Genomic DNA, 26,460 nt, shown 5'->3' with positions numbered 1-26,460 from the left:
ATTGACAAACATGATTGACAAACATGATTGACAAACATGATTGACAAACATGATTGACAAACACGATTGACAAACATGATTGATAAACATGATTGACAAACATGATTGACAAACATGATTGATAAACATGATTGATAAACATGATTGATAAACATGATTGACAAACATGATTGACAAACATGATTGACAAACATGATTGATAAACATGATTGATAAACATGATTGACAAACATGATTGATAAACATGATTGACAAACATGATTGATAAACATGATTGATAAACATGATTGATAAACATGATTGATAAACATGATTGATAAACATGATTGATAAACATGATTGATAAACATGATTGATAAACATGATTGACAAACATGATTGACAAACATGATTGATAAACATGATTGACAAACATGATTGACAAACATGATTGACAAACATGATTGATAAACATGATTGACAAACACGATTGACAAACATGATTGATAAACATGATTGACAAACATGATTGACAAACATGATTGATAAACATGATTGATAAACATGATTGATAAACATGATTGACAAACATGATTGACAAACATGATTGACAAACATGATTGATAAACATGATTGATAAACATGATTGACAAACATGATTGATAAACATGATTGACAAACATGATTGATAAACATGATTGATAAACATGATTGATAAACATGATTGATAAACATGATTGATAAACATGATTGATAAACATGATTGATAAACATGATTGACAAACATGATTGATAAACATGATTGATAAACATGATTGATAAACATGATTGACAAACATGATTGATAAACATGATTGACAAACATGATTGATAAACATGATTGACAAACATGATTGACAAACATGATTGATAAACATGATTGACAAACATGATTGACAAACATGATTGACAAACATGATTGATAAACATGATTGATAAACCTGATTGATAAACATGATTGACAAACATGATTGACAAACATGATTGACAAACATGATTGACAAACATGATTGACAAACATGACTGACAAACATGATTGACGAACATGATTGACGAACAGGATTGACGAACATGATTGACAAACATGATTACAAACATGATTGATGAACATGATTGACAAACATGATTGACAAACATGATTGACAAACATGATTGACAAACATGATTGATAAACATGATTGACAAACATGATTGACAAACATGATTGATAAACATGATTGACAAACATGATTGACAAACATGATTGACAAACATGATTGACAAACATGATTGACAAACATGATTGACAAACATGATTGATTGATAAACATGATTGATAAACCTTCAATCCCACTCATCCCTCCAGGTCTTTAAAACAGCTGTTCACCACCATCTCTTATCTTCCCCCATCCAAAACCTTGATCTTTTCTACCCCCGTTAATTCACCCCAAATCCACTTTTTTGAAATTCCGAATTCTTTCCTGGAAGTCCAAGCAATGTCCATGTGTTTTATCCCTCTCCCCTCCCCCTTCCCATGCCTCCTCCCCCCAAGCCCTCTCCCTCCCACAGATCTCCCGATGTCCCTGTTCTCCACTGTTGTACTTGTGTGCTTCCCCCTCTATCCCCATCTTGTCCCCCGCTCCCTTTATTTCGTCTTATGTGTCAGTTTTTTGTTTTTTTTTCTTTGTCATTAATATTAGCTCTTACACGAGCCTCGATCTTGTATACAAACTAGAGCTTCCAGGGAAGCAGAACTCAACTGAACTGACTGGACAACTTTAAACTAGGTCAGTTGTCTGCACTATATTTGACTTAAATGAAAAGCCAACAACCTTGTGTAATAATTTTAAGGTCCTTGTATCCTTATTCTTGTCCTTGTTTTACAATTGATACAATGTTACACTTTGCAACAATGTTGCAGAAATATAGTTGTGTAGGCGGCCATTTTGTGACAGATCGGGTTGACATGCGATAGCAACCTACCTTGTGTGGTAAGGGTCTCACACACCAAGTTTGATCAAAATCCATAAATATTTGTGGACGTTAAAGTCTTAACGTCGTTTCGGAGCTGAAAACAATATGGCGGCCTATGGCGGCCATTTTGTGACGGATCGGGTTGGAATGCAATAGGAACCTACCTTGTGTGGTAAGGGTTAAACATTCTAAGATTGATCAAAATCCGTTAATATTTGTGGACGCTAGAGTGTTAACGTCGTTTTCATGACCAAAAATAAAATGGTCGCCTAAGTCCGCCATTTTTTAAAGGATCGGGCTGAAATATAATACCGACCTGGTCCTTGGGGTAAGGATGCTGCCTGTCAAGTTTGATCAGAATCGGTTGATATTTGTGGACGCTGGAGTGTTAACGTCGAAAAGTTACCGGACGACAGACGACGACGACAGATGACGGACGCCGGAGGGTTCAGTATGTGATGAACTCAACTGGACGGACAATTGTGGTTTTCATCTGCCATGGTGCGTATGATTCTTCATTTCCAGAGCTCTGGGTCACATTGCCGAACGGCGAGGGACGGTTCATCGATAAGATGTCTGTTTCTTCAGCATCAGCATGTTGTTGCACCATTCTATATTGAGCACCATGTTTAATTATGTTGTAGCGTGGTGCTACGCACGCAACTTGTTTGCCAAAGAAGGTAAGCCACAACGCGTAGGGTCAAAAGAGTCTTTATTGTAAAGTTCAAACTGTAGCACTGACTTGTTCGGGGCTGCGAGCCCCGTGTATATCCCGAGGCCACGCCTACCCCTCGGGCATGGCCGACACCCTCTTGGTGCACGGAATGTTGTCACCGCGCCAGCGAGCCATCGTGTCCGCCACACGCGCCCCCCCCCCCCCCCCCCCCAGAATTCCCGCCGCACCTGAAGGGTCAGTTTGCGGGGCAAACCGATGACCCGGCCGAAGCGCCCTCTTGCGGCTGGCGGCGTCTGGGATGCCGGGATGCCGTCTGGGATGCCGCTGGCGGCATCTGGGATGGGTGCAGGACAGGGTGGTGGCATGCCGGCGGGGCTGGGCGGTGCCGGGGGTCCGCCCGCCGGGGGGCGGCCCCGACGCGGGGGCCGAGCCACTGGCGGGGGGTGGTCCATGTTGAGGTGGGCCGGCTTGAGGCGGTCCACGGAAACGTGGTCAGGAGTACCGCCGATGTCCAGGGTGAAGTGTTTCGCCCTGGTCTCCAGCACGCGGAAGGGCCCGTCGTACGGGGGCCGCAGCGGTGTCCGGTGGGCGTCGTGGCGGATGAACACGTACTCCGCCGTGTGAAGCTCCGGGACGACGTGCGTTGGCGGGCACCCGTGGTGCGCCGTCGGCACCGGGGCGAACCTCTGGGCGGCCTCCTGCAGTGCGGAGCGCTGCTGCGCCACGGACCATGGTGCCGTGGAGTCAGGGAGGAACTCGCCCGGCACCCGCAGCGGTTGTCCGAAGACCAACTCCGCCGCGGATGCGCGCAGGTCGTCCTTGGGCGCCGTCCTGAGACCCAGCAGGACCCAGGGGAGCCTGTCGACCCAGCCGCCGTCGCGGAGGGTGGCCCGGAGCACGGCCTTTAAGGAGCGATGGAAGTGCTCGCACAGGCCGTTGGCCTGCGGGTGGTAGGCTGTGGTGCGGTGCAGCTGGACGCCGAGCCCCCGCGCGACCGCCCCCCAGAGCTCCGAGGTGAACTGGGGGCCGCGGTCGGACGAGATGTCCGAGGGGTGCCGAACCGGGCAACCCAGGTGGCGATGAACGCCTCCGCGACGTCCGCCGCCGTCGTCGCCGCCAAAGGCATGGCCTCCGGCCACCGGGTGGTGCGGTCCACCATGGTGAGGACGTGGGTGAAACCCCGTGAGGGGGGCAGAGGTCCCACCAAGTCCACGTGAACGTGGTCGACCCGACGTTCGGGCACCGTAAACGGGGCCAACGGGGCCTGGGTGTGGCTGTGCACCTTCGCGCGCTGGCACGCGAGGCACGTCCTGGTCCAATCACGGACGGTCTTCCGGAGGCCATGCCAGACGAACTTGTCGGCGACCAGCCTCTGGGAGGCCTTCGTGCCCAGCTGGGACAGGCCGTGGATGGCGTCAAAAACCCAGCGCTGCCAGCCCGTGGGCACGATGGGGCGAGGCCGGCCGAGGGAGACGTCACACAAGAGGGCTGTGCCCGCGCCGTCGAACGGCACCTTGGTGACACGGAGGCCCGTGACGGCATTCCGCAAGGCCTAGACGTTGGGGTCAGCGGTCTGGTCCGCCGCCATCCGGGCATAGTCGATCCCGAGGTGGACCGCGTGGGCGACGGACCGGGAAAGGCAATCCGCCACCGGGTTGTCCTTCCCCGCGACGTGCCGGATGTCTGTCATGTACTCGGACACGGCCGAGAGGTGACGCTGCTGCCGGGCCGATCACGGCTCGGCGACCTTGGCCATCGCGAAGACCAGGGGCTTGTGGTCGACAAAGGCCATGAACGAACGGCCCTCGAGCAGATGGCGGAAATGCCGGACCGCCAGGTGAAGCCCGAGGAGCTCGCGGTCAAAGGTACTGTACCGCCGTTCGTGCGGGCGGAGCTGCCGGCTGAAAAACGCCAGGGCTGCCAAGCCCCCATCACCCATTGCTCGTGCACCGCACCCACCGCGTAGTCCGACGCGTCGGTGGTGAGGGCGATCGGTGCATCGGGCGCCGGGTGCGCGAGCATGATGGCGTTAGCCACGGCGAGCTTCGTGCCCGCGAATGCCGCGTCCATCGGCTCAGTCCAAGCAACGTCACCTTTGCCCGGCTTCCCCCGGAGGGCCTCGTGCAGGGGGCGCAGGAGCTGGGCGATGCGGGGCAGGAACCGGTGATAAAAGTTCACCATGCCCAAGAATGCCTGGAGCCCCTTGATCGCGCGGGGGCGCGGAAACCCCCTGACCGCCTCCACCTTGGCCGGCAAGGGGATGGCCCCGTGCCGGGTGACGCGGTGCCCCCAAAAGTCGATTTCAGCGACGCCGAACCGGCACTTGGCGGGGTTGATGATCAGGCCATGCTGGCCCAGGCATTCGAAGAGCGTGCGGAGATGGCGGAGGTGCTCCTCACGGGACGCGCTTGTGATGAGGATGTCGTCCAGGTAGACGTAAACGAAATCCAAGTCGCGCAAGACGCTGTCCATCAGCCGCTGGAACGCCTGAGCCGCATTCTTCAACCCGAAGGGCATCCGCAGAAACTCGAAGAGGCCGAATGGTGTAATGACGGCCGTCTTCAGTATGTCCTCCGGCCTGACGGGGACCTGGTGGTAGCTGCGGATGAGGTCCACCTTGGAAAAGAGGGACATTTTCGCCAACCGGGTGGAAAAGTCCTGGATGTGAGGGACCGGGTAGCGGTCGGGGGTGGTAGCATCGTTGAGGCGACGGTAGTCCCCGCACGGCCGCCATCCCCCGCCGGGCTTCGGCACGATGTGCAGCGGCGATGCCCAAGCGCTCTTGGAGCGCCGCACGATGCCCAGCCGCTCCAGCGTAGCGAACTCCGCTTTCGCCACCGCGAGCTTCGTCGGCTCGAGGCGGCGTGCCCGGGCGTAGACCGGTGGCCCGACAGTGGGGATGTGATGCTCCACCCCGTGCTTGACGGCCACCGCCGAGAAGGTGGGCCGCGTGAGGGCCGGGAAACTGGCGAGGAGGCGTGTAAAGTCATCCGCTGCCGGAAGCGTACAAACCAAACTCGCCGGGACGGAACCGTTTAGCAAGCTGCTTGGTGAGCCGCTCGGTGAGCCGCTCAGTGAGCCGCTCAACGAGCTGCTCAGCGAACAAGCGAGCGAGCTAAAGGTTTCGGCCTGGACGAGCCTTCTGTGCTTCACGGCCACCAACAACCCATTTGCACATAGGAAGTCCGCACCGAGCAATGCCATGGGCACGCTGGCGGTTACGAACGACCATTAAAAGTGCTGCCTTCCGAACCGCAGGGAGAGGCAGCACTTCCCGAATGTGCGTATGGGTGTACCGTTGGCTGCAAGCAACGCGGGGCCCCGGCCCGCGGTTCGCTTGTCAGCCGCGTGGGCTGGGATGATGCTTACCTGCGCTCCTGTGTCGCAGAGGAAGCAGCGACCAGACAAGGTGTCCGTAATGAATAAGAGGCTGCCGGAATTGCCGACGCTCAGGGCCGCTACCGAGCATCGGCTCGGTCGTTTCCCGACTTGCCAAACGAGCACAGCGGGCAACACTTCTTAGCCTTGTGGCCGAACCTGGCGTGGAAACGGCACCAGGCTTGCAGCAGGAGCAGCGGAGGCCGCGGCGTTCGCCGCTGCAGTGGTGGTGGGCGGGGCGTGGCGGCGGCCACGAGGTGTGCATGCGCATCAGCCTCGGGATCCACGAGGTGTGCATGCGCATCAGCCTCGGGATCCGCGACGGCCGCACCGAAGCTCGCCTGCATGTCACAAGCCGCGAAAAACTTGTCAGCCTCGACGGCCAGAGCGCGGGGTTCCCCTATTTTGGAACCGGCCAACGCGAGGCGTACCTGTGCCGGTAGCTGGCGTAGAAAAAGCGCCCGGAATGAAAAATCCGGGGCTTTGTCACCCAGCAACGACAGCATGTAGTCCATCCGTACCGATGGTCGTGTGTCGCCGAGTTCGGGAAGGTCCAGGAGGCGGTCCGCCCGTTCGAACTCCGTGAGGCCGAACGTGGCGATGAGGAGACGTTTGAGCGCCCTGTACCTGTGCTCCGCCGGTGGGTGCTGCAGGATGGACATGACTCGGGCGGCCGTGCCGGGCCCGAGGGCGGCCATCACGTGATAGTAACGCGTCTCGTCCGCCGTTATTCCTCGAAGCTGGAACTGTGCTTCGGCCTGCACGAACCATACCTTGGCCTGTGCTTCCCAAAACTCAGGGAGCTTTACCGCGACCGCGTTGCTGGCCAAGGCGCGTTCTGTGGTCAGCGACGGCTGAACCAAAAGGGGTCACCAGTGTAGCGTGGTGCTACGCACGCAACTTGTTTGCCAAAGAAGGTAAGCCACAACGCGTAGGGTCAAAAGAGTCTTTATTGTAAAGCTCAAACTGTAGCACTGACTTGCTCGGGGCTGCGAGCCCCGTGTATATCCCGAGGCCACGCCTACCCCTCGGGCGTGGCCGACACCCTCTTGGTGCGCGGAATGATGTCACCGCGCCAGCGAGCCATCGTGTCCGCCACAATGTCTTCATTCATTTTACAGGTAGACGTCTCAAGGTGGCCGCCGAGGCACTCATTGCGACGAACCCACGAGGATCTATTATCACGTTGTCCACGACAGTTGTGTCGTTGTCCTGTCCGGTAATGAAATTGTCTAGTTCCACCTGCCAGGAATGAAACACACTCCCACCTCGACAGAGTGAAATCGGCCCTGGCCAACAGGGGGCATGCGGCGTCACCATTAACGCAGAGTGAGACCAGGTAGTTTCGGAAAATGTTTACAAGGTGTGTGGTGTGTTTTTCAGCGTCTTCAACATTCACGCGTCTTATAACTCGGTCAGGATTTATTTTTCGAAATTTTCATATTCATCGTTTTGTCCTCGTGGTGAAGACGTTGAGGCAGAAACAGCGCTACGTCCAACAGGTGAACACTTTTTAACGAGCAGGTCACGGTCATGCTTTCGGAGCGTGCCAAGTTGCCCAGGTATAGCGAGAAGCACCTGGTCACTAGATCACGACGACGATGTGGGGAACGCAAAGGTATATCGCATCATGTGAAACAAACCTGGGCTCCACGTCAGGTGAGAAAGTGCAGGTATGCATTAGTTCGGCCATTTGTTAATTGTTAGTCGCTCCATCCGTGATTCCTTCGCCCTCTTGCTGCCGCCCAGATCAACGATGTAGACGACGACGTCACGCACGGGTCTCCCTAACGCGACAATACAAACACAGGAGGCTGAACGAGGAAGGAAGGAGCGAAGAATAAGGAAAAACAAAAACAGGATTAAAAGGATTTATATCGGGGAGGATAAAGTGAGTTGTGGTTAATGGTCGCATTGCCCAGGGATGTTCACAAACTCACAAGGACACAGGGACCGAGCCCGAGATGCCGAGTGACATTGACATGTGGTGTCGGTGCACACCACACACACACACACACACACACACACACACACACACACACACACCAAACACCCCACCGAGAAATACTGCGCTGTGGGACACCATGGTCCCCCGTCCGGTCCCTGAACTAATATAGGTGTGACAAATCATCCCACCGTCGCCCCCACTTCCCTCCCACGCTCATAGTGATCCCGCTGTGAGATGTCAGCCCACACCCCGCCACCAAAGGCTCGACCTCCACCCTCCCAGACCTCATCCAGTTCCTCCACAACTCTGTCAACAAACCTCATTTCCCATGTACCAGAACCCACATCTGATCTCCTAACAGCCCTAACCCCCCCCGCCCCCAGCTACCCAAGCCTCATCACCACCATCTCCTGCCACCCACACCTCATCTCAACACCTCCCCCATACGCCGACACCTTATCTCTCCACCTCCTTACAATTGCGGAATATAATCACTGCTAGAAGTAACTCCTCATTTCCCCTCCCCCCTCTGCCATCCACAACTAGCATCTCAATCTCCCCACCACCCACACCACATCTAGCTCTTCCCTACCTTTGCCACCCACACCTCATGTCACCCTCCCCCCCCCCCCCCTTCTGCCACCCAGAATCACACCTCATCCCTCCCCACCACCCACACATCATCTAGCTCCTCCACACCCTTTCCACCCAAAACCCATCTAGCTCCTCCACACCCTTTCCACCCACACCTCATCTTGCTCCTCCACACCCTTTCCACCCACAACTCATCTAGCTCCTCCACACCCTTTCCACCCAAAACCCATCTAGCTCCTCCACACCCTTTCCACCCACACCTCATCTAGCTCCTCCACACCCTTTCCACCCACAACTCATCTAGCTCTTCCACACCATTTCCACACACACCTCATCTATCTCCTCCACACCCTTTCCACCCACACCTCATCTAGCTCCTCCACACCCTTTCCACCCACAGCTCATGTATCTCCTCCACATCCTTTCCACCCACAACTCATCTAGCTCCTCCACACCCTTTCCACCCAAAACCCATCTAGCTCCTCCACACCCTTTCCACCCACACCTCATCTAGCTCCTCCACACCCTTTCCACCCACACCTCATCTATCTCCACATCCTTTCCACCCACAACTCATCTAGCTCCTCCACACCCTTTCCACCCAAACCTCATCCAGCTCCTCCACACCCTTTGCACCCACAACTCATCTAGCTCCTTCACACCCTTTCCACCCACACCTCATCTATCTCCTCCTCACCCTTTCCACCCACACCTCATCTAGGTCCTCCACACCAATTCCACCCACACCTCATATTCCTCGGACCACCATCCACATCTCATTTCCTCTCCCACCCCTCCGCCGCCCACACCTCTTCTTTCCCTACTCACACCTCATCTTCTCCCCCACCTGCCACCACACACACCTCATCTCCCCCCTCCATTGCTGATTGCGGAATACAGTGTAATCGCTGTGAGATGTAACCCCCTCCCCCGATACCTCATCCCACCTCCCACACACGACACGTCATATCTTCCCCACCCCTCATCCCCCCACCCCCGATCCCACAACTCCCCCCCATCCCACCCCCCCCCATCCCACATCCTCCCCCCATCCCCCATCTCCCCCCCCCCCATCCCACATCCTCCCCCCATCCCACATCCCCCTCCCATCCCACATCCTCCCCCACCCCATCCCACATCTCCCCCCCCCCATCCCACATCCTCCCCCTCCATCCCACATCCCCCCCCATCCCACATCCCACTCCCATCCCACATCCCACTCCCATCCCACACGCCCACCCCATCCGACATTCCCCTCCCCACATCCCACATCCCCCCCCACCCCATCCCACATCCCTCCCCCATCCCACATCCCCCTCCCATCCCATACCCCCCCAACACCCACCCCCACCCCATCCCACGTTACAGAATGGTTGTGAGATTCGACCCCCACAGCTCTCTTCCAAGGATGATAGTTTTTATGAAAAGCGTGTACTCATGACGTGTACATGTCCTGGTTATTTTGTACCACTCATGACGTGTACATGTCCTGGTTATTTTGTACCACTCATGACGTGTACATGTCCTGGTTATTTTGTACCACTCATGACGTGTACATGTCCTGGTTATTTTGTACCACTCATGACGTGTACATGTCCTGGTTATTTTGTACCACTCATGACGTGTACATCTCCTGGTTATTTTGTACCACTCATGACGTGTACATGTCCTGGTTATTTTGTACCACTCATGACGTGTACATGTCCTGGTTATTTTGTACCACTCATGACGTGTACATGTCCTGGTTATTTTGTACCATGGATGACGTGTACATGTACTGGTTATTTTGTACCACTCATGACGTGTATATGTCCTGGTTATTTTGTACCACTCATGACGTGTACATGTCCTGGTTGTTTTGTACCACTCATTACGTGTACATGTACTGGTTATTTTGTACCACTAATGACGTGTACATGTCCTGGTTATTTTGTACCACTCATGACGTGTACATGTCCTGGTTAGTTTGTACCACTCATGACGTGTACATGTCCTGGTTATTTTGTACCACTCATGACGTGTACATGTACTGGTTATTTTGTACCACTCATGACGTGTACATGTCCTGGTTATTTTGTACAACTCATGACGTGTACATGTCCTGGTTATTTTGTACCACTCATGACGTGTACATGTCCTGGTTATTTTGTACCACTCATGACGTGTACATGTCCTGGTTATTTTGTACCACTCATGACGTGTACATGTCCTGGTTATTTTGTACCACTCATGACGTGTACATGTCCTGGTTATTTTGTACCACTCATGACGTGTACATGTACTGGTTATTTTGTACCACTCATGACGTGTGCATGTCCTGGTTATTTTGTACCACTCATGACGTGTACATGTCCTGGTGTTTTGTACCACTCATGACGTGTATATGTCCTGGTTATTTTGTACCACTCATGACGTGTACATGTCCTGGTTATTTTGTACCACTCATGACGCATACATGTCCTGGTTGTTTTGTACCACTCATGACGTGTACATGTACTGGTTATTTTGTACCACTCATGACGTGTACATGTCCTGGTTATTTTGTACCACTCATGACGTGTACATGTCCTGGTTATTTTGTACCACTCATGACGTGTACATGTCCTGGTTATTTTGTACCATGGATGATGTGCACATGTACTGGTTATTTTGTACCACTCATGACATGTACATGTCCTGGTTATTTTGCACCACTCATGACGTGTACATGTCCTGGTTATTTTGTACCACTCATGACGTGTACATGTCCTGGTTATTTTGTACCACTCATGACGTGTACATGTCCTGGTTATTTTGTACCACTCATGACGTGTACATGTCCTGGTTGTTTTGTACCACTCACTACGTGTACATGTCCTGGTTGTTTTGTACCATGGATGACGTACGTGTTCGCTCTTCCTTCCACCTAATCTGTCCCCGTAACTCAAACACACAATGAGGAGGAGGGTGGTGACGCGGGTCACACAGGTCGATACATCGATCACGGGACAAACGGTTTGGATCGTCCGATGGAGTCAAGGACGACATTCTGATTCCCTGAATGGTCGGACAAGGATCGCGCCCTTCGAGCTGGGCCGGTGTCGAGCACCGTCCGCCGTGCGCTCCAGGTGCTTCCGAACTCGAACCTGAGGGGATGAAGGGTGCAGGGTGAGAGGTGCGAGGTGCGAGTCCACGTCGACGTCGCCTTCGCGCTCCGAGGTTCACGATTCGTCAGGAAGGTGGGAGAGGGTGGAGAGACGGAGCGGGTCCCGCGGATCCTCCCACATCCGAGGAGATGGTCTGTTCCACGGAGGAGCCGCGGATTCGGGACGAGCGCAAGAGACGGCGCAGGAATCCGACTCTGCTCACCTCGTTCCGAACCATGGACTCGACCCCGCAGGTGCAGCAAACCATGGACCCGACCTCGCAGGTGCAGCAAACCATGGATTCAACCCCGCAGGTGCAGCGATCCATGGACTCGACCCCACAAGTGCAGCGAACCATGGACTCGATCCCACATGTGCAGCAAACCGTGGACTCAGCCCCGAATGTGCAGCAAACCGTGGACTCGACCCTGCAGGTGCAGCAAACCATGGACTCGACCCCGCATGTGCAGCAACCCATGGACTCGACCCCGCATGTGCAGCAAACCATGGACTCGACCCAGCAGGTGCAGCGAACCATGGACTCGACCCCGCAGGTGCAGCGAACCATGGACTCGACCCCACAAGTGCAGCGAACCATGGACTCGACCCCACATGTGCAGCAAACCGTGGACTCGACCCCGAAAGTGCAGCAAACCATGGACTCGGCCCTGCAGGTGCAGCAAACCATGGACTCGACCCCGCCTGTGCAGCGAACCATGGACTCGACCCCGCATGTGCAGCAAACCATGGACTCGACCCCGCATGTGCAGCGAACCATGGACTCGACCCCGCATGTGCAGCGAACCATGGACTCGACCCCGCAGGTGCAGCGAACCATGGATTCGACCCCACATGTGCAGCACACCATGGACTCGACCCTGCATGTGCAGCAAACCATGGACTCGACCCCGCATGTGCAGCGAACCGTGGACTCGACCCCGCACGTGCAGCGAACCATGGACTCGACCCCACAAGTGCAGCGAACCATGGACTCGACCCCGCAGGTGCAGCGAACCATGGACTCGACCCCGCACGTGCAGCGAACCATCGACTCGACCCCGCATGTGCAGCGAAACATGGACTCGACCACACATGTGCAGCAAACCATGGACTCGACCCCGCAGGTGCAGCGAACCAGGGATTCTACCCCACATGTGCAGCGAACCATGGACTCGACCCCGAAGGTGCAGCGATCCTTGGCCTCGACCCCGCATGTGCAGCGAACCTTGGCCTCGACCCCGCAGGTGCCGTCGCTCCTGCTCGTCTTGATGTTCGCGCTTCCCTCGTGCACCTCGGCCGTCCTCGGGCCAGGTTCGTGCGCGCCTTTTGCGCTTCCGTGCGTTCACCTTTAAAAAGCTCACCTGCTTGGATACCGCTTCGTTCCGGATCTTGAGTGACGTTTATATCAATGAACCCGAACCGGAAACTTTACCTTCGATTTAAAATCACTTTTCGGAGTCCGAATTCATTGGTATAAACGAAATCGATAATCATATCGAAACTGGTATAATCTACCTGTTATAGGTTTCGTTATCGATCCCATTAATAAATTATTGTAATAACATTTTATATAATAACTATAATTATAATACGACAGTTCATTAAATAACGATCTCGAGCTTTGGGAAAACACGTAAGGGATAGAAAGTTTATTCCTTTGACACAGTTTTGGTAACATTGTAAATATGATGATCAAAAACGTGACAAACGTAACGACTGTTGTGGTGTGCGTCACATGTTTAGGAGTGTGTTACAGTAGTGTCAATTTCTAAGAGTTGCGTCACGTGATATCAAGAGAGTGTCCTCACCCGAGAGTGTGTTACCTGTTACAAGTGTGGTATTGCGGTAATGGTTGTTACATGCTATTAGTGTGTGATATGGGAGAAATGTGTTACATATTATAAGAGTGGCAATGGAGTCATGTATGTTACATGTTAAGTGTGGTATTGCGGTAATGTATGTTACATGTTATAAGTGTGTGATATGGGAGAAATGTGTTACATGTTATAAGTGTGGTATTGCGGTAATGTTTGTTACATGCTATAAATGTGGTATTGCGATAATGTGTATTACATGCTATAAGTGTGTGATATGGGAGAAATGTGTTACATGTTATAAGAGTGGCAATGGAGTCATGTATGTTACATGTTAAGTGTGGTATTGCGGTAATGTATGTTACATGTTATAAGTGTGTGATATGGGAGAAATGTGTTACATGTTATAAGTGTGGTATTGCGGTAATGTTTATTACATGCTATAAATGTGGTATTGCGATAATGTGTATTACATGCTATAAGTGTGTGATATGGGAGAAATGTGTTACATGTTATAAGAGTGGTCTTTGAGTAATGTTTGTTTCATGTTGTAAGAGTGGTCTTTGAGTAATGCATGTTACATGTTATAAGAGTGGTCTTTGAGTAATGTTTGTTACATGTTGTAAGAGGAATATTGGAGTAATGTATGTTACATGTTATCGGAGTGGTATTGGAGTAGTGTATGTCACATTTTACAAGTGTGGTGTTAGAGTAATAATTAATATGCGTTACATGTTATAAGAGTGATATTGGAGTAATGTATGTTGCATGTTATAAGTGTGGTGTTGGAGTAGTTTATGTTGCATGCTGGAGTGGTATTGGAGTCGTGAATGTCATGTGTTATAAGTGTGGTTTAAGAGTAATATGCATTACATGTTACAAGAGTGGTATTGGAGTCATGTATGTTGCATGTCATAAGAGTGGTATTGGAATCATTTATGCTACATGTTATAAGTGTGGTATTAGAGTAATATGCATGACATGTTATAAGAGTGATATTGGATTAATGTATGTTGCATGTTAAAAGAGTGGTATTGGAGTCACGTATGTTACATGTAATGTGATTAGTATTGGAGTTATGTATGTTAAATGGTATAAGAGTGTATTGGAGTAATGTATGTTACATGTTAAGAGTGGTATTGGAGTAATGTATGTTACATGTTAAGTGTGGTATTGGAGTTGTGCATATCATGTGTTATAAGTGTGGTGTTTGAGTAATATGTGTTACATGTTATAAGTGATATTGGAGTAATGCATGTTACATGTTATTAGAATGGTATTGTAGTCGTGCATTTCATGTGTTATAAGTGTGGTATTATAGTAATATGCATTACATGTTATAAGAGTGGTATTGGAGTAATGCATGTTACATGTTATTATAATGGTATTGGAGTAGTGCATGTCATGTGTTATAAGTGTGGTATTATAGTAATATGCATTACATGTTATAAGAGTGGTATTGGAGTAATGTTTGTTTCATGTTGTAACAGTGATATTGGAGTAATGTATGTTACATGTTATCGGAGTGGTATTGTAGTTGTGTTTGTCACATTTTGTAAGTGTGGTGTTAGAGTAATATGTGTTACATGTTATAAAAGTGATATTTCAGTAATGTGTGTTACATGCTATAAGTGTGTGATATGGGAGAAATGTGTTATATGTTATAAGAGTGGCAATGGAGTCATGTATGTTACATGTTATAAGAGTGGCATTGGAGTCAAGAGTGCATTATAGCAGTGTGCATTATAACAGTGTGTATTATAACAATGTGTATTATAACAATGTGCATTATAACATTGTGTATTATAACAGTGTGCATTATAACAGTGTGCATTATAAGTGTGTATTATAACAGTGTGTATTATAACAATGCGCATTATAACAGTGTGCATTATAACAGTGCATTATAACAGTATGTGTTACAACAGTGTGCATTGTAACAGTATGTATTATAACAGTGTGTATTATAACAGTGTGTATTATAACAGTGTCTATTATAACAATGCGTATTATAACAGTATGTGTTATAACAATGCGTATTATAACAGTATGTGTTATAACAATGCGTATTATAACAGTATGTGTTATAACAATGCATATTATAACAGTGTGTATTATAACAGTGTATTATAACAGTGCATTATAACAGTGTGCATTATAACAGTGTGCATTATAACAGTGTGCATTATAACAGTGGGCATTATAACAGTGTGCATTATAACAGTATGTATTATAACCGTGTGCATGATAACAGTGTGTATTATAACAGTGTGCATTATAACAGTGCAATATAATAGTGTGCATTATAACAGTGTGCATTATAACAGTGCATTATAACAGTATGCGTTATCACAGTGTGCATTATAACAGTATGTATTATAACAGTGTGCATTATAACAATATGTAGTATAACAGTGTGCATTATAACAGTGTGCATTATAACAGTGTGCATTATAACAGTGTGCATTATAACAGTGTGCATTATAACAGTGTGTATTATAAAAGTGAGCATTGTAACAGTGTGCATTATAATAGTGTGCATTATAATAGTGTGCATTATAACAGTATGTATTATAACAATGCATATTATAACAGTGTGCATTATAACAGTGTGCATTAAAACAGTGTGCATTATAACAGTATGTATTATAACCGTGTGCATGATAACAGTGTGTATTATAACAGTGTGCATTATAACAGTGCAATATAATAGTGTGCATTATAACAGTGTGCATTATAACAGTGCATTATAACAGTATGCGTTATCACAGTGTGCATTATAACAGTATGTATTATAACAGTGTGCATTATAACAATATGTAGTATAACAGTGTGCATTATAACAGTGTGCATTATAACAGTGTGCATTATAACAGTGTGCATTATAACAGTGTGCATTATAACAGTGTGTATTATAAAAGTGAGCATTGTAACAGTGTGCATTATAATAGTGTGCATTATAATAGTGTGCATTATAACAGTATGTATTATAACAATGCATATTATAACAGTGTGCATTATAACAGTGTGCATTAAAACAGTATGCATTATAACAGTGTGCATTATAGCAGTATGTATTATAACAGTGTGCATTATAGCAATATGTATTATAACAGTGTGCATTATAGCAGTATGTATTATAACAGTGTGCATTATAGCAGTATGTATTATAGTAGTGTGTGTGGCATTCCCCGCAGCATGGCCAACCGCAGCCGTACAGCAGTTCCTCCGAATGAACGTCATGGAGGCGATGGGAATCAGCAACGGAAGCGAGGGAGTGAGCAGCGCGTCCTGCCTTCTCGGGGCAGACGGAAAAGCCTTTCTCTTGGAAGGTAAAGATACCAAACAGATTTTCTTTCATTCTGGGGACGGATGTGGAAAAAAGCACTGCCAATGGATTCCATTGCATGAAAGTGTAGTTGAATCTGGGTCAGGGATGCCAATAATGAAAGTGTGCGAATCCATTATAGGATCGTTTATATGAATGGCGATCGGTGGGGACTTTACTCTCGTGTGCCGTGCTTCGTAATTTACACTCGCAACACGTTTGGTCGTACAGAGAGCGTCTCGCGAGCTCGATGATTTATTAATTTAGCGTTCGTCTGACTCGTGCGGACCTCGTGACCAGGTGTGCGCACTCGAAGTGCTGCCTAAAAGGTAAAAGAGGAAGAAGAATCGTGGCACGGGTGCGATGGCGGGCACTTGTGCTCCGCGAGTTGATGCAATTCTGTGGACAGGACCGCCATTAGAGCAAAGCCAGAGCGGAAATTGAAAAGGAGGACTCGTTTGAATGCCCCAAACAATGTAACCACCAAAGTAATTCGGCCTCTCAAATTGCTCTTATCACAACCACCTTCACTTAACTTTCAACACCGGTGACCATAATCACGGTCACGGCGAGATCGTCTCCCGGTAACAACATTATCAGGTGCCCCCTAACCTTCCCGCTTGCATTCTCGTATGACTGGATACTGCTTACCGAGTGAGCGATGCCAGCCCAGTAACCATACTGGCGCACCTGCTTTTCAGGCTCCAGGAGGAAGCTTCGCGCATCTGAGGATGTCTCTCGTCAAGTGGCAGTCCTGTTGCATAACAAGTCCCAAGTGACGGTCATTGTTACACTGAAGCAAGAGCCCTTCACCTCTGGCGTGTTGTTTTCCATCCGTGGTGTCAAGAAAAGGTGAGCAGGCCACCCGTCAAGCTCTCACCCGGATTGCAGAAACGTCTATCGGAACGCTTATCTCATCCGATGTTCACTTGGAGTTTCAGCAATTTATGGAACCTTAATGCAACGGTTAAACACCTGGAGGAGAACCCATAATGAGGCAGTGTATGCAACCCTATGTTTTATTCTTGTCAGGAATTTGGAAAGGCTCCCAGCCCCAACGGACTACTCTTTCGAATTATACCGTTAATGTCCACACTTGTTGATGTTGTTGTTGTTGTTGTTGTTGTTGGTGGTGGTGTTGTTGGTGTTGTTGTTGTATAGCCCCGAGCATTACTCTCAAACAAGTCCCCGGCACGGAGACAACCAATCGATCTCACAGGAGTGGTCCAGAGATCCCCCACATCCAGGATGACATACCCCACCTTGACAAATACAACATCATTTGAGAGAGAGAGAGAGACAGAGACAGAGACAGAGACAGAGACAGAGAGAGACAGAAAGAGACAGAGAGAGACAGGGAGAGACAGCGATCCATTGGGACCGATCGGCACTCTGACCATGGCCGCGCTGACCTGACTAATCCAGGCAGCTGGGAAGAATGGCGAAGCTTTGGCCCCTGACTTGAATTGGGGTGTACAACCACCGCAAATAAGCATCTCCAATAGTTGTTGTCCACATTGTAAATGGGGCAGCTTGCTTAAAGTCTCGACTGAAGGATGCTGGCTTTACGATGGCGCACCTTCTGCCAGCAATACTCCAGGACTGCAGGTTTCAGACGGATCCGATCCCACCGGGAATTTTAAAAAATCCAGGACCAGACAGCTGGCAGGTTATCCTGCTATCACCCAAGTGAGCGTAAACATAGATGGGTCAGCGAGCATCGTGATACCTGAATGCCATATTTTGAATCACGTGGAGAGCGAAGCAAATGTCCAGTCACTTTTGCATGTATTGATTGACATTCCCTTGTGAGCTTATTTCTCGTAATTCAAATCCCATAAATGATTATTCCATCTGTTGTCTACCACCATCATATGTTATTCATATAATTACAGGTGCAAGTTCCTCCACGAGCGTTAGACAATATTGAGACAAAATATATTTCGCAAACCTTTAAAACGTCCAAAGATTTAAATTGAAGATCCTTGTGGAATATTTTTCCTCGTATAAAATCCCTTATTTGGCTGACAGGTGGCACAGTGGTCACCTATTCACCTTGACACAGTGCACCAGCAGTCCAGTCTGGGTTAAATTCCAGAACCTTGCAGGAAGGGTGTTTCATCACAATGTGTGCCGTTCTGATGGACATTAAGCTGGGTGTCCAATCTGCTGGCATTAGTTGGTTGATGTTGAAGAATCCACAATGCATTTCGTCAGAGTGTAAAAGTTATTTCTCCCACTGAACAAATCTAAAAGTTCTGCCCAAATCAGCTCCTTCAGTTGAACATCAGGCCTGGCCAGCTGTTCGTAAAGAGTCAGTTCATAAAAAAGATTTCCGCAAAAAAGAAAAACTTTCCACACGGCCGAACCCACAATCGCCATCATCATCAATGTCCACTCATTCCGACACTCATTCGTTCCTCTTTTTACTGCCTGGAGAAACAACTTTCACCCAACTTCCACATTCTCTTCACTCTCATTCTTCCTTCAAGGAATTCAGCATTTCTTTGCTGATGACTCCACTCTCTGCCGCTCCATTCCTCTTCCCTCAGATCGGCAGTCTGCAGCCTCCTCACTCTCTGCAGACCTGGACAAAATCACAGACTGGTCAAACAAGTGGAACATGTCTTTCAATCCTGACAAATCTCACACTCTTACTCAGTCTCTCCGAAAAGACCGAATGGAAAACCCTCCCATCTACTTTCTCAACAATCCTCTCCAAGAAGTTCTGTCGCTCAAGCTTTTGGGTCTCACTATCTGCCATGATCTTTCTTGGGAAAACCACATTTCAAAGCTGGCCTCCAAAGCCAGTCGCCGACTGGGCATCCTCCGTCGTGCGAAGTCCTTCCTTGGTACACCTGAGCTCCTCACCACATCCAAGGCTTTCATCCGCAGCTCAATGGAATACTGTTCTCCCCTATGGGCCGGTGCTCCTGCCTCACACCTAGCTCGTCTTCATGCTGTTGAAACCAAAGCGTTCAGAATCATTGGAATCTCCCGCGATGACGCTAACTCAGAGGGCCTTTCACTTACTCACCGCAGACAGGTTGGTGGTCTTTCTGTCTTCTACCGACTCCTCTCCGGCCTTGCTCCCCCAGCTCTCTCTGTGCTCTGTCCCCCAAATATTCCTACAGGTCGCACAAGATCTGCCTGCAACCCTCTTATGGCTAAACTGCCAAAATCTAGGCTCTCTGCTCACCTTCACTCTTTCATTCCCCTTTTCTCCCGCCTCTGGAACAAACTCCCCCACTCCCTTCAATCCCACTCCTCCCTCCAGGTCTTTAAAACAGCTGTTCACCACCATCTCTTATCTTCCCCAATCAAAAACCTTGATCTTTTCTACCCCCGCTAATTCACCCCAGATACACTTTTTTGAAATTACAACTTCTTTCCTGGAAGTCCTAGCAGTGTCCATATGTTTTATACCTCTCCCACCTCCCTCCAAGCCCTCTTCCTCCCACAGATCTCTCGATGTCCCTGCTCTCAAATGTTGTGTTTGTGTGCTTTCCCCTCTCTCCCCATCTTGTCTACCGCACCCCTTATTATATGTTTTATGTGACGGTTTGACTTTTTGTGTGATTAATGTTAGCTCTTTCACGAGTCTCGATCTTGTATACAAAAAAAAATAAAAACGAAAAGGTCTTCAAGACAGATGTGCACCACCATCTCAGATCACTCCCAATCCAAAACCATGATGTTTTCTACCCCCGTTAACCTCACCACCCAACACGCTCAAGCCCACCTTCTTCCCAATTCCATTTTTCCCCTCATGAGGGTTTGCTTCAGTATCCATCTTCCCCACCCCATGCATCCGTCCTCACATATACCCATCATTCCTCCCATACCTATTGTTTGTCCAAGTCTCCCTATATTTTGTCCTGTTCGTGTCCTTCCCCCCCCCCCCCCCCCCTCCCTCTCTCTACTGTTCCTTTTGTTATATTCGGTCCTGATCGATTCAGTGTTCTAGCTCTTCCATTAGCCTTGACAATGTACACCAAAAAATAATAAAATGTACCACATTATTTACAGAGTGTTGGTACTGCCGACAGTTCCAGAACATGTATGACGGTTAGGATTTGTAATTTGCTCATGGTGCTGACGATAACTGGTCTACTCTTCATATATAACACGATGTGGGATCTCAAGCGTCCACCAAGTAATTCTGGCAAATGGGATACCCAGTTTATCGTCCAGCCGATGGACGGTGAACAGATTGATATATCGCCGTGCTTGCAAAATACCAAGATGACAGTTTATACCTGAGTGGAGATTCAAACCCAGGATGGAGAGCTCAGAGACGAGTACGCATACCTCTTGGCTAGCCTACCTGCCCTGGTCTATAAGCTGAGATTAATTAATCAATCAATCAATTAATTAAATAAAATAAAAATAATTTTACTTTTTTTTTTTAATTAAATTTTTTTAATAATAATATTAATTAATTATTTAATCAATAAATTACATTTAATGAAATCCGGAAACCTGCTTTCCTTTTGAACAGCAAGACTGTGTAACTAACATTGGTTGCAAGAGAACATGTCACAACCCTAACCCAGGCATTCGGATATTTCCATAACTAGCAACGGTACCCGCCCTGTGGGCGGGGCTTCAATTGCGAAGCCGAAATGAAAAGACAAAATATCAGAAATTGAAGGCAGAATTTTTTTATTTTAAACGATTCATATAAACATCCGTCAAATCATATCACACGTAAATCATCAAAATCAAAACAGTATCTTTAGAATTTCATTAAACCGTTTGTGACGTTTGTCAATAAACCAGTACCCGTTTGTGACGATGTTTTCATTGTGACGAAAATATTCCAATTATTATTCGAATATTCGAATTCGAATTTATTTATTCGTATTTATTTGAATTGCACGAATATGTGAATTGTGATTGTGTTTCATTGTGATGTTTGTGCGGCGACGGGCGGTGTGTACAAAGGGCAGGGACTTAATCAACGCGAGCTGATGACTCACGCTTACTGGGAATTCCTCGTTCGTGGGACCCTGTCTCAAGCCCCGGTCCCCATCACGGATGGGGCTCAGCGGTTTACCCGAGCATGACGGCGTAGGGCAAGGTACACGCTGGCCCGTCCAGTGTAGCGCGCGTGCGGCCCCGGACATCGAAGGGCATTAAACGTTCATTAAACATTAAACGTTCATTAAAGGATTACGAAACGAAAAACATTACGAAATTACGTTCACACCGTCACGTCAAACACTGCCGTGAACACATACATCGTCACAATGAACGTTATGCGAACGCGAATGTTATGCGGAAGTCCAAACCTGAGAATGCTGGAGACCAAAGCTGAAATTGGGAAAACTAAATAGCCTATTTTACTCCTGGAGATCCCAGCATTACCCACACAAAATATCTTTGCGATCGGTTCAGCAGTTTTTACGGTACCTTCGAACAGACAGACGGACATTTGGTGAATTATAGTAAGATGGTGGAAAACATTAGCTCCAAGCCAGTCACAGCTGAAACAAGATACCAGGTCCTTTGGAATATTTGGAAATACCAGGTCCTTTGGAATATTTGGAAATACCAGGTCCTTTGGAATATTTGGAAATACCAGGTCCTTTGGAATATTTTGAAGCAATATTCATCTTTCATTTTCTACCATGATTATGTAGATGTTAAAGATGCCACAGCGTCTTTTGTGAAGTCCGCAAGTTATCACAGGCACCCTGAACAAATTGCAACTTCCTGTCCTGATTATCCTCCGGGAAGACAAAAAAGGAAAGAAAAAAAGAATTGGACATAGTAACAAAGCGAGGGACATTCAGCTTGGCCCCACGACCAAAGTACTGTACAAGTCAAACAAAGTTTGTCAAACTAATGTACACGTGCCGCTCTGCCTGAAGTACAAAGCACATGGTCAAAGAAGCACATAAACCCGAGCCCACAAGGACAGAAAGCATGGTCGTACAGCATTTGGGAACCATTTTCCTCTTATGAAGCCAAGCAGAGTCTTTTTCAGCCAGGCCATTACAATGGGACCTGCCATTGGCTCTATGATGCCTTCCCACACAAGAGACACGGTTTGTTGGGGGACTGTGGTCACATGCTGAGCCCTCATTTGCCCATCATGGAAATGTGTAATACTCACCCATGGTGGAAATGCCCGTGATTGTTGGCGTGGAGTGGAATGATTGGGCACCATGCCCGAGTGAGCGGACGCACACGCAAGGGAAGGAGAGGGGAGAGGAAAAGATGCACCGTCTATCTAATAAAAGCAGGGATAGTATTTTGTCCGATCTCTTTCTCTTTTGACTGTCTTGCTCCATAACTTCTGGCTGCCAGCTGCACCCATCCTCCCATGTCCTCAACCTGCTTGCTGCACCTGAATCCTGCTGCTTGCCAAGAAGAAGAAGACCTCGAGCTGTGCATTAGGGTGGTCCAAAAATGCAAAAAAATCACTTTTTATCTGGATTTTGATGCTCTATTGGATTATTGTTAGAAATGGTCTAAATCATTCACCCAAAAAATATTTTGCATCTGAGTCATCTATAAACTCATACACACTCAACATATAAATTTGTCATTTTGGTCAATTTTAATGACTTACAAAGACTTTAGAAATATTTTTTCCCAAAATAATGTCATTGATGGTACGTACATACCCCTGTGAAGTCCTCATGGTCGAAACATGAGTCAGACATGTATGAACATGTTTCAAACATGTTTCAAGCATTGTCAAACATGTTTCGACCATGATGATTTCACACTCACAGGCGCAAGCGCATGCAAAAAGTCATGAACCACAAAATGGCTTAGTACAATAGTGCATGTACTTTTTCCACCTAGGTTGCTATTGGATTGTTCTCATTTAGCCAAATTTGGTGAAAAACGCCATGTTTCAATTGAAGTGTGTATGAGTTTCGAGATGGAATTGAGCGAAAATATTTGGTGGATGAATGTTTTAGACCATTTCTAACAATAATCCAGTAGAGCATCAAAATCGGAGAGATCGATGTTTTTTGGACCACCCTACTGTGCACCCACTTCTGCCTGTTCATCTGCCTTGTGGAACACTATCCTCGTAAATCTGGTCTGGTTCTGTTTGTAAATGGAGCCATTCTACCTCATTTATTGTTTGATTAGGTGTTTATTTATTCATTTTCTCCATTGTCCTGAGGTCCGTCCGTTTATGTCGTCTTGTTATAATAAATTATTATTTCACAAGACCCACTTTCCTCCTTACGGTATCGTGCAATGCTGCTAAAACCATTTTGGTGCATTGTTATCCCCTGGGGATCTAAATTGAGTTGATTACCCTGATTAATTACCGACAGGGTTTAGACCTCATTTTGTGCAGGAGTGCATTCTCCACTTGGGTGTGTTAGCGACAAGATTCGGCCTTAATCCGGCCATTCATGAAGCAAATGCTTTGGCATTAATGGCTTTACACCTGACTGGTTAACAGTCATGGATGATGTGGGGCCAAAACCGTGACAATATATGCATACATACACTACATGACCAAAAATATGCGGACGCCCCTTCTGATTAGTGGATTCGGCTGTTTCAGCCACACCCATTGCTGACAGGTATATATATATATATATATATATATATATATATATAATCAGGCACACAGCCATGCAATCTCCATAGACAAACATTGGCAGGAGAACGTGCCATACTGAAGAGCTCAGTGACTTTCAACATGGCACTGTCATAGGATGCCACCTTTCCAACAAGTCAGTTCATAAAATTTCTGCCCTGCTAGAGCTGCCCCAGTCAACTGTAAGTGCTGTTATTGAGAAGTGGAAACGTCTAGGAGTAACAACAGCTCAGTCGCGAAGTGGTAGGCCACACAAGCTCACAGAACGGGACCGCTGAGTGATGAAGCACGTAGCACGTAAAAATCGTCTGTCCTCGGTTGCAAAACTCACTACCGAGTTCCAAACTGCCTCTGGAAGCAACGTCAGCACAACAACTGTTCGTCGGGAGCTTCATGAAATGTGCTTCCATGACCGAGCAGCCGCATACAAGCCTAAGATCACCATGTGCAATGCCAAGCATTGGCTGGAGTGGTGTAAAACTCGCCGCCATTGGCTCTGGAGCAGTGGAAACGCGTTCTCTGGAGTGATGAATCACGCTTCACCATCCGGCAGTCCGACGGACGAATCTGGGTTTGGCGGATACCAGGAGAACGCTACCTGCCCGAATGCATAGTGCCGAGCAAAGTTCTGTCATCCGTTTCTTGGAAAGTGAGGGTGTGAATCCCAGTGAAGTGTGAATCCCAGAATGAAAATATGGTGATGCATGTTTATTGTTGCAGCAGGTGTATGACTCGGACAGGAAGTTTAAAAGTGGAGTGTCCAGTGTGGCAGACGCTGCTCGCTCAGGCCGGCCTCACACAGCCGACACACCAGAAATGGTTGCAGGAGTTGAGCGCGTGCTAAGGGAAAACCGTCGCATTACACTGGATGAAGTGGTCTCCAAATTGAACGTTAGCCATGGTTCAGCACACCATATCATTCACAACTTGCGGGGGTTCCGCAAAGTGTCTGCAAGGTGGGTGCCTAGACAACTCACACCCAAACTGAAAGAACGGCGAGTGGACGCATGTGAAGAAATTCTGCGATGTTATGAAACAGAAGGCGACGCTTTCTTACAGCGCATAGTGACTGGGGATGAAAGCTGGGTCCACTACTTTCAACCAGAAACGAAGAGGGCAAGCAAAAAGTGACGTCATTTAACTTCCCCGAAACCCAAAAAAATTCCGCACACAGCCATCTGCTGGAAAAGTGATGCTGACCCTCTTCTGGGATAGCCGAGGCCCACTTGTAGAGCATTACATGCCCAGAGGAACCACAGTCATCAGTGCATCATACTGTGACCTCCTTAAAAATCATCTGAAACCAGCAATCAGATCAAAACGTCGTGGACTACTCACTACCTGTGTTTTGCTGCAGCATGACGATGCTCGGCCCCATACTGCCCGTGCTACAGCTGCAACAATCGAGGACCTGCATTTTGTGTGTCTTCCTCATCCATCCGACTCGCCAGACCTCTTCCCTTCGGATTACCACATATTTGGGCCACTTAAAGAGGTGCTTGTGGAACCACTTTCTGATCCAACGAACAGATCCAAGAGGCGGTGCACGAATGGCTACACAAGCAGCCAATGTTTCTAGAGGAATCCAGGCCTTAGTAAAGCGCTGGAAAAAATACATTGAATGCAATGGAGTTTATGTTGAAAAATAACACAGTTGTTACACACGTACATGCAATAAACAAGTTGTGAAAAATATTTTAAGGTTACTTATTGACTGCCCTCATATAATGACGCAAATATGAACTGATGAGATTATGGGGTCAAGAGATCAAAGGTCCAAATGTCAGATGTCCCGTTCGGTAAAACTTGTGAACCAGTGATGGGATTTTGATCAAACTTGGTATATGTATATATTATGATGAAAAGATGAACTTACTAGATTTTGGCGTCAAAGGTCAGAGGTCATGTAAGGTAAAAGTCTGATACTTCAGAACAGCTGAAGTGATTTTAATCAAACTTGGTACAAGTATGTATAATGATGTAATATTGTGGGCGGAGGCATATCAGTCGATGTCGCAACATCGAAGAGTGTTGTTCTAGTTGATGT

The 26,460-nt window shown here is 47.9% G+C and overlaps 1 protein-coding gene across 1 annotated transcript in view; it reads left to right on the top strand.

Moving 5' to 3' along the window:
• Positions 1 to 12,629: 12,629 nt before the first annotated feature.
• Positions 12,630 to 26,460, top strand: part of NELL1 (neural EGFL like 1) — a 486,584-nt gene continuing 472,753 nt past the window's right edge. Inside the window, exons 1-3 of the mRNA XM_068124016.2 lie at positions 12,630 to 13,003; positions 16,704 to 16,838; positions 17,536 to 17,686. Coding sequence (XP_067980117.2) covers positions 12,649 to 13,003; positions 16,704 to 16,838; positions 17,536 to 17,686 — 641 coding nt within the window. The 5' untranslated portion in view covers positions 12,630 to 12,648. The remainder of the gene's footprint in view (positions 13,004 to 16,703; positions 16,839 to 17,535; positions 17,687 to 26,460) is intronic.

This window comes from Myxine glutinosa, chromosome 8 (assembly GCF_964187855.1).
Source record: "Myxine glutinosa chromosome 8, kmMyxGlut1.1, whole genome shotgun sequence".
Taxonomy (NCBI): domain Eukaryota; kingdom Metazoa; phylum Chordata; class Myxini; order Myxiniformes; family Myxinidae; genus Myxine; species Myxine glutinosa.
This window is presented reverse-complemented; position numbering and strand designations above follow the sequence as displayed.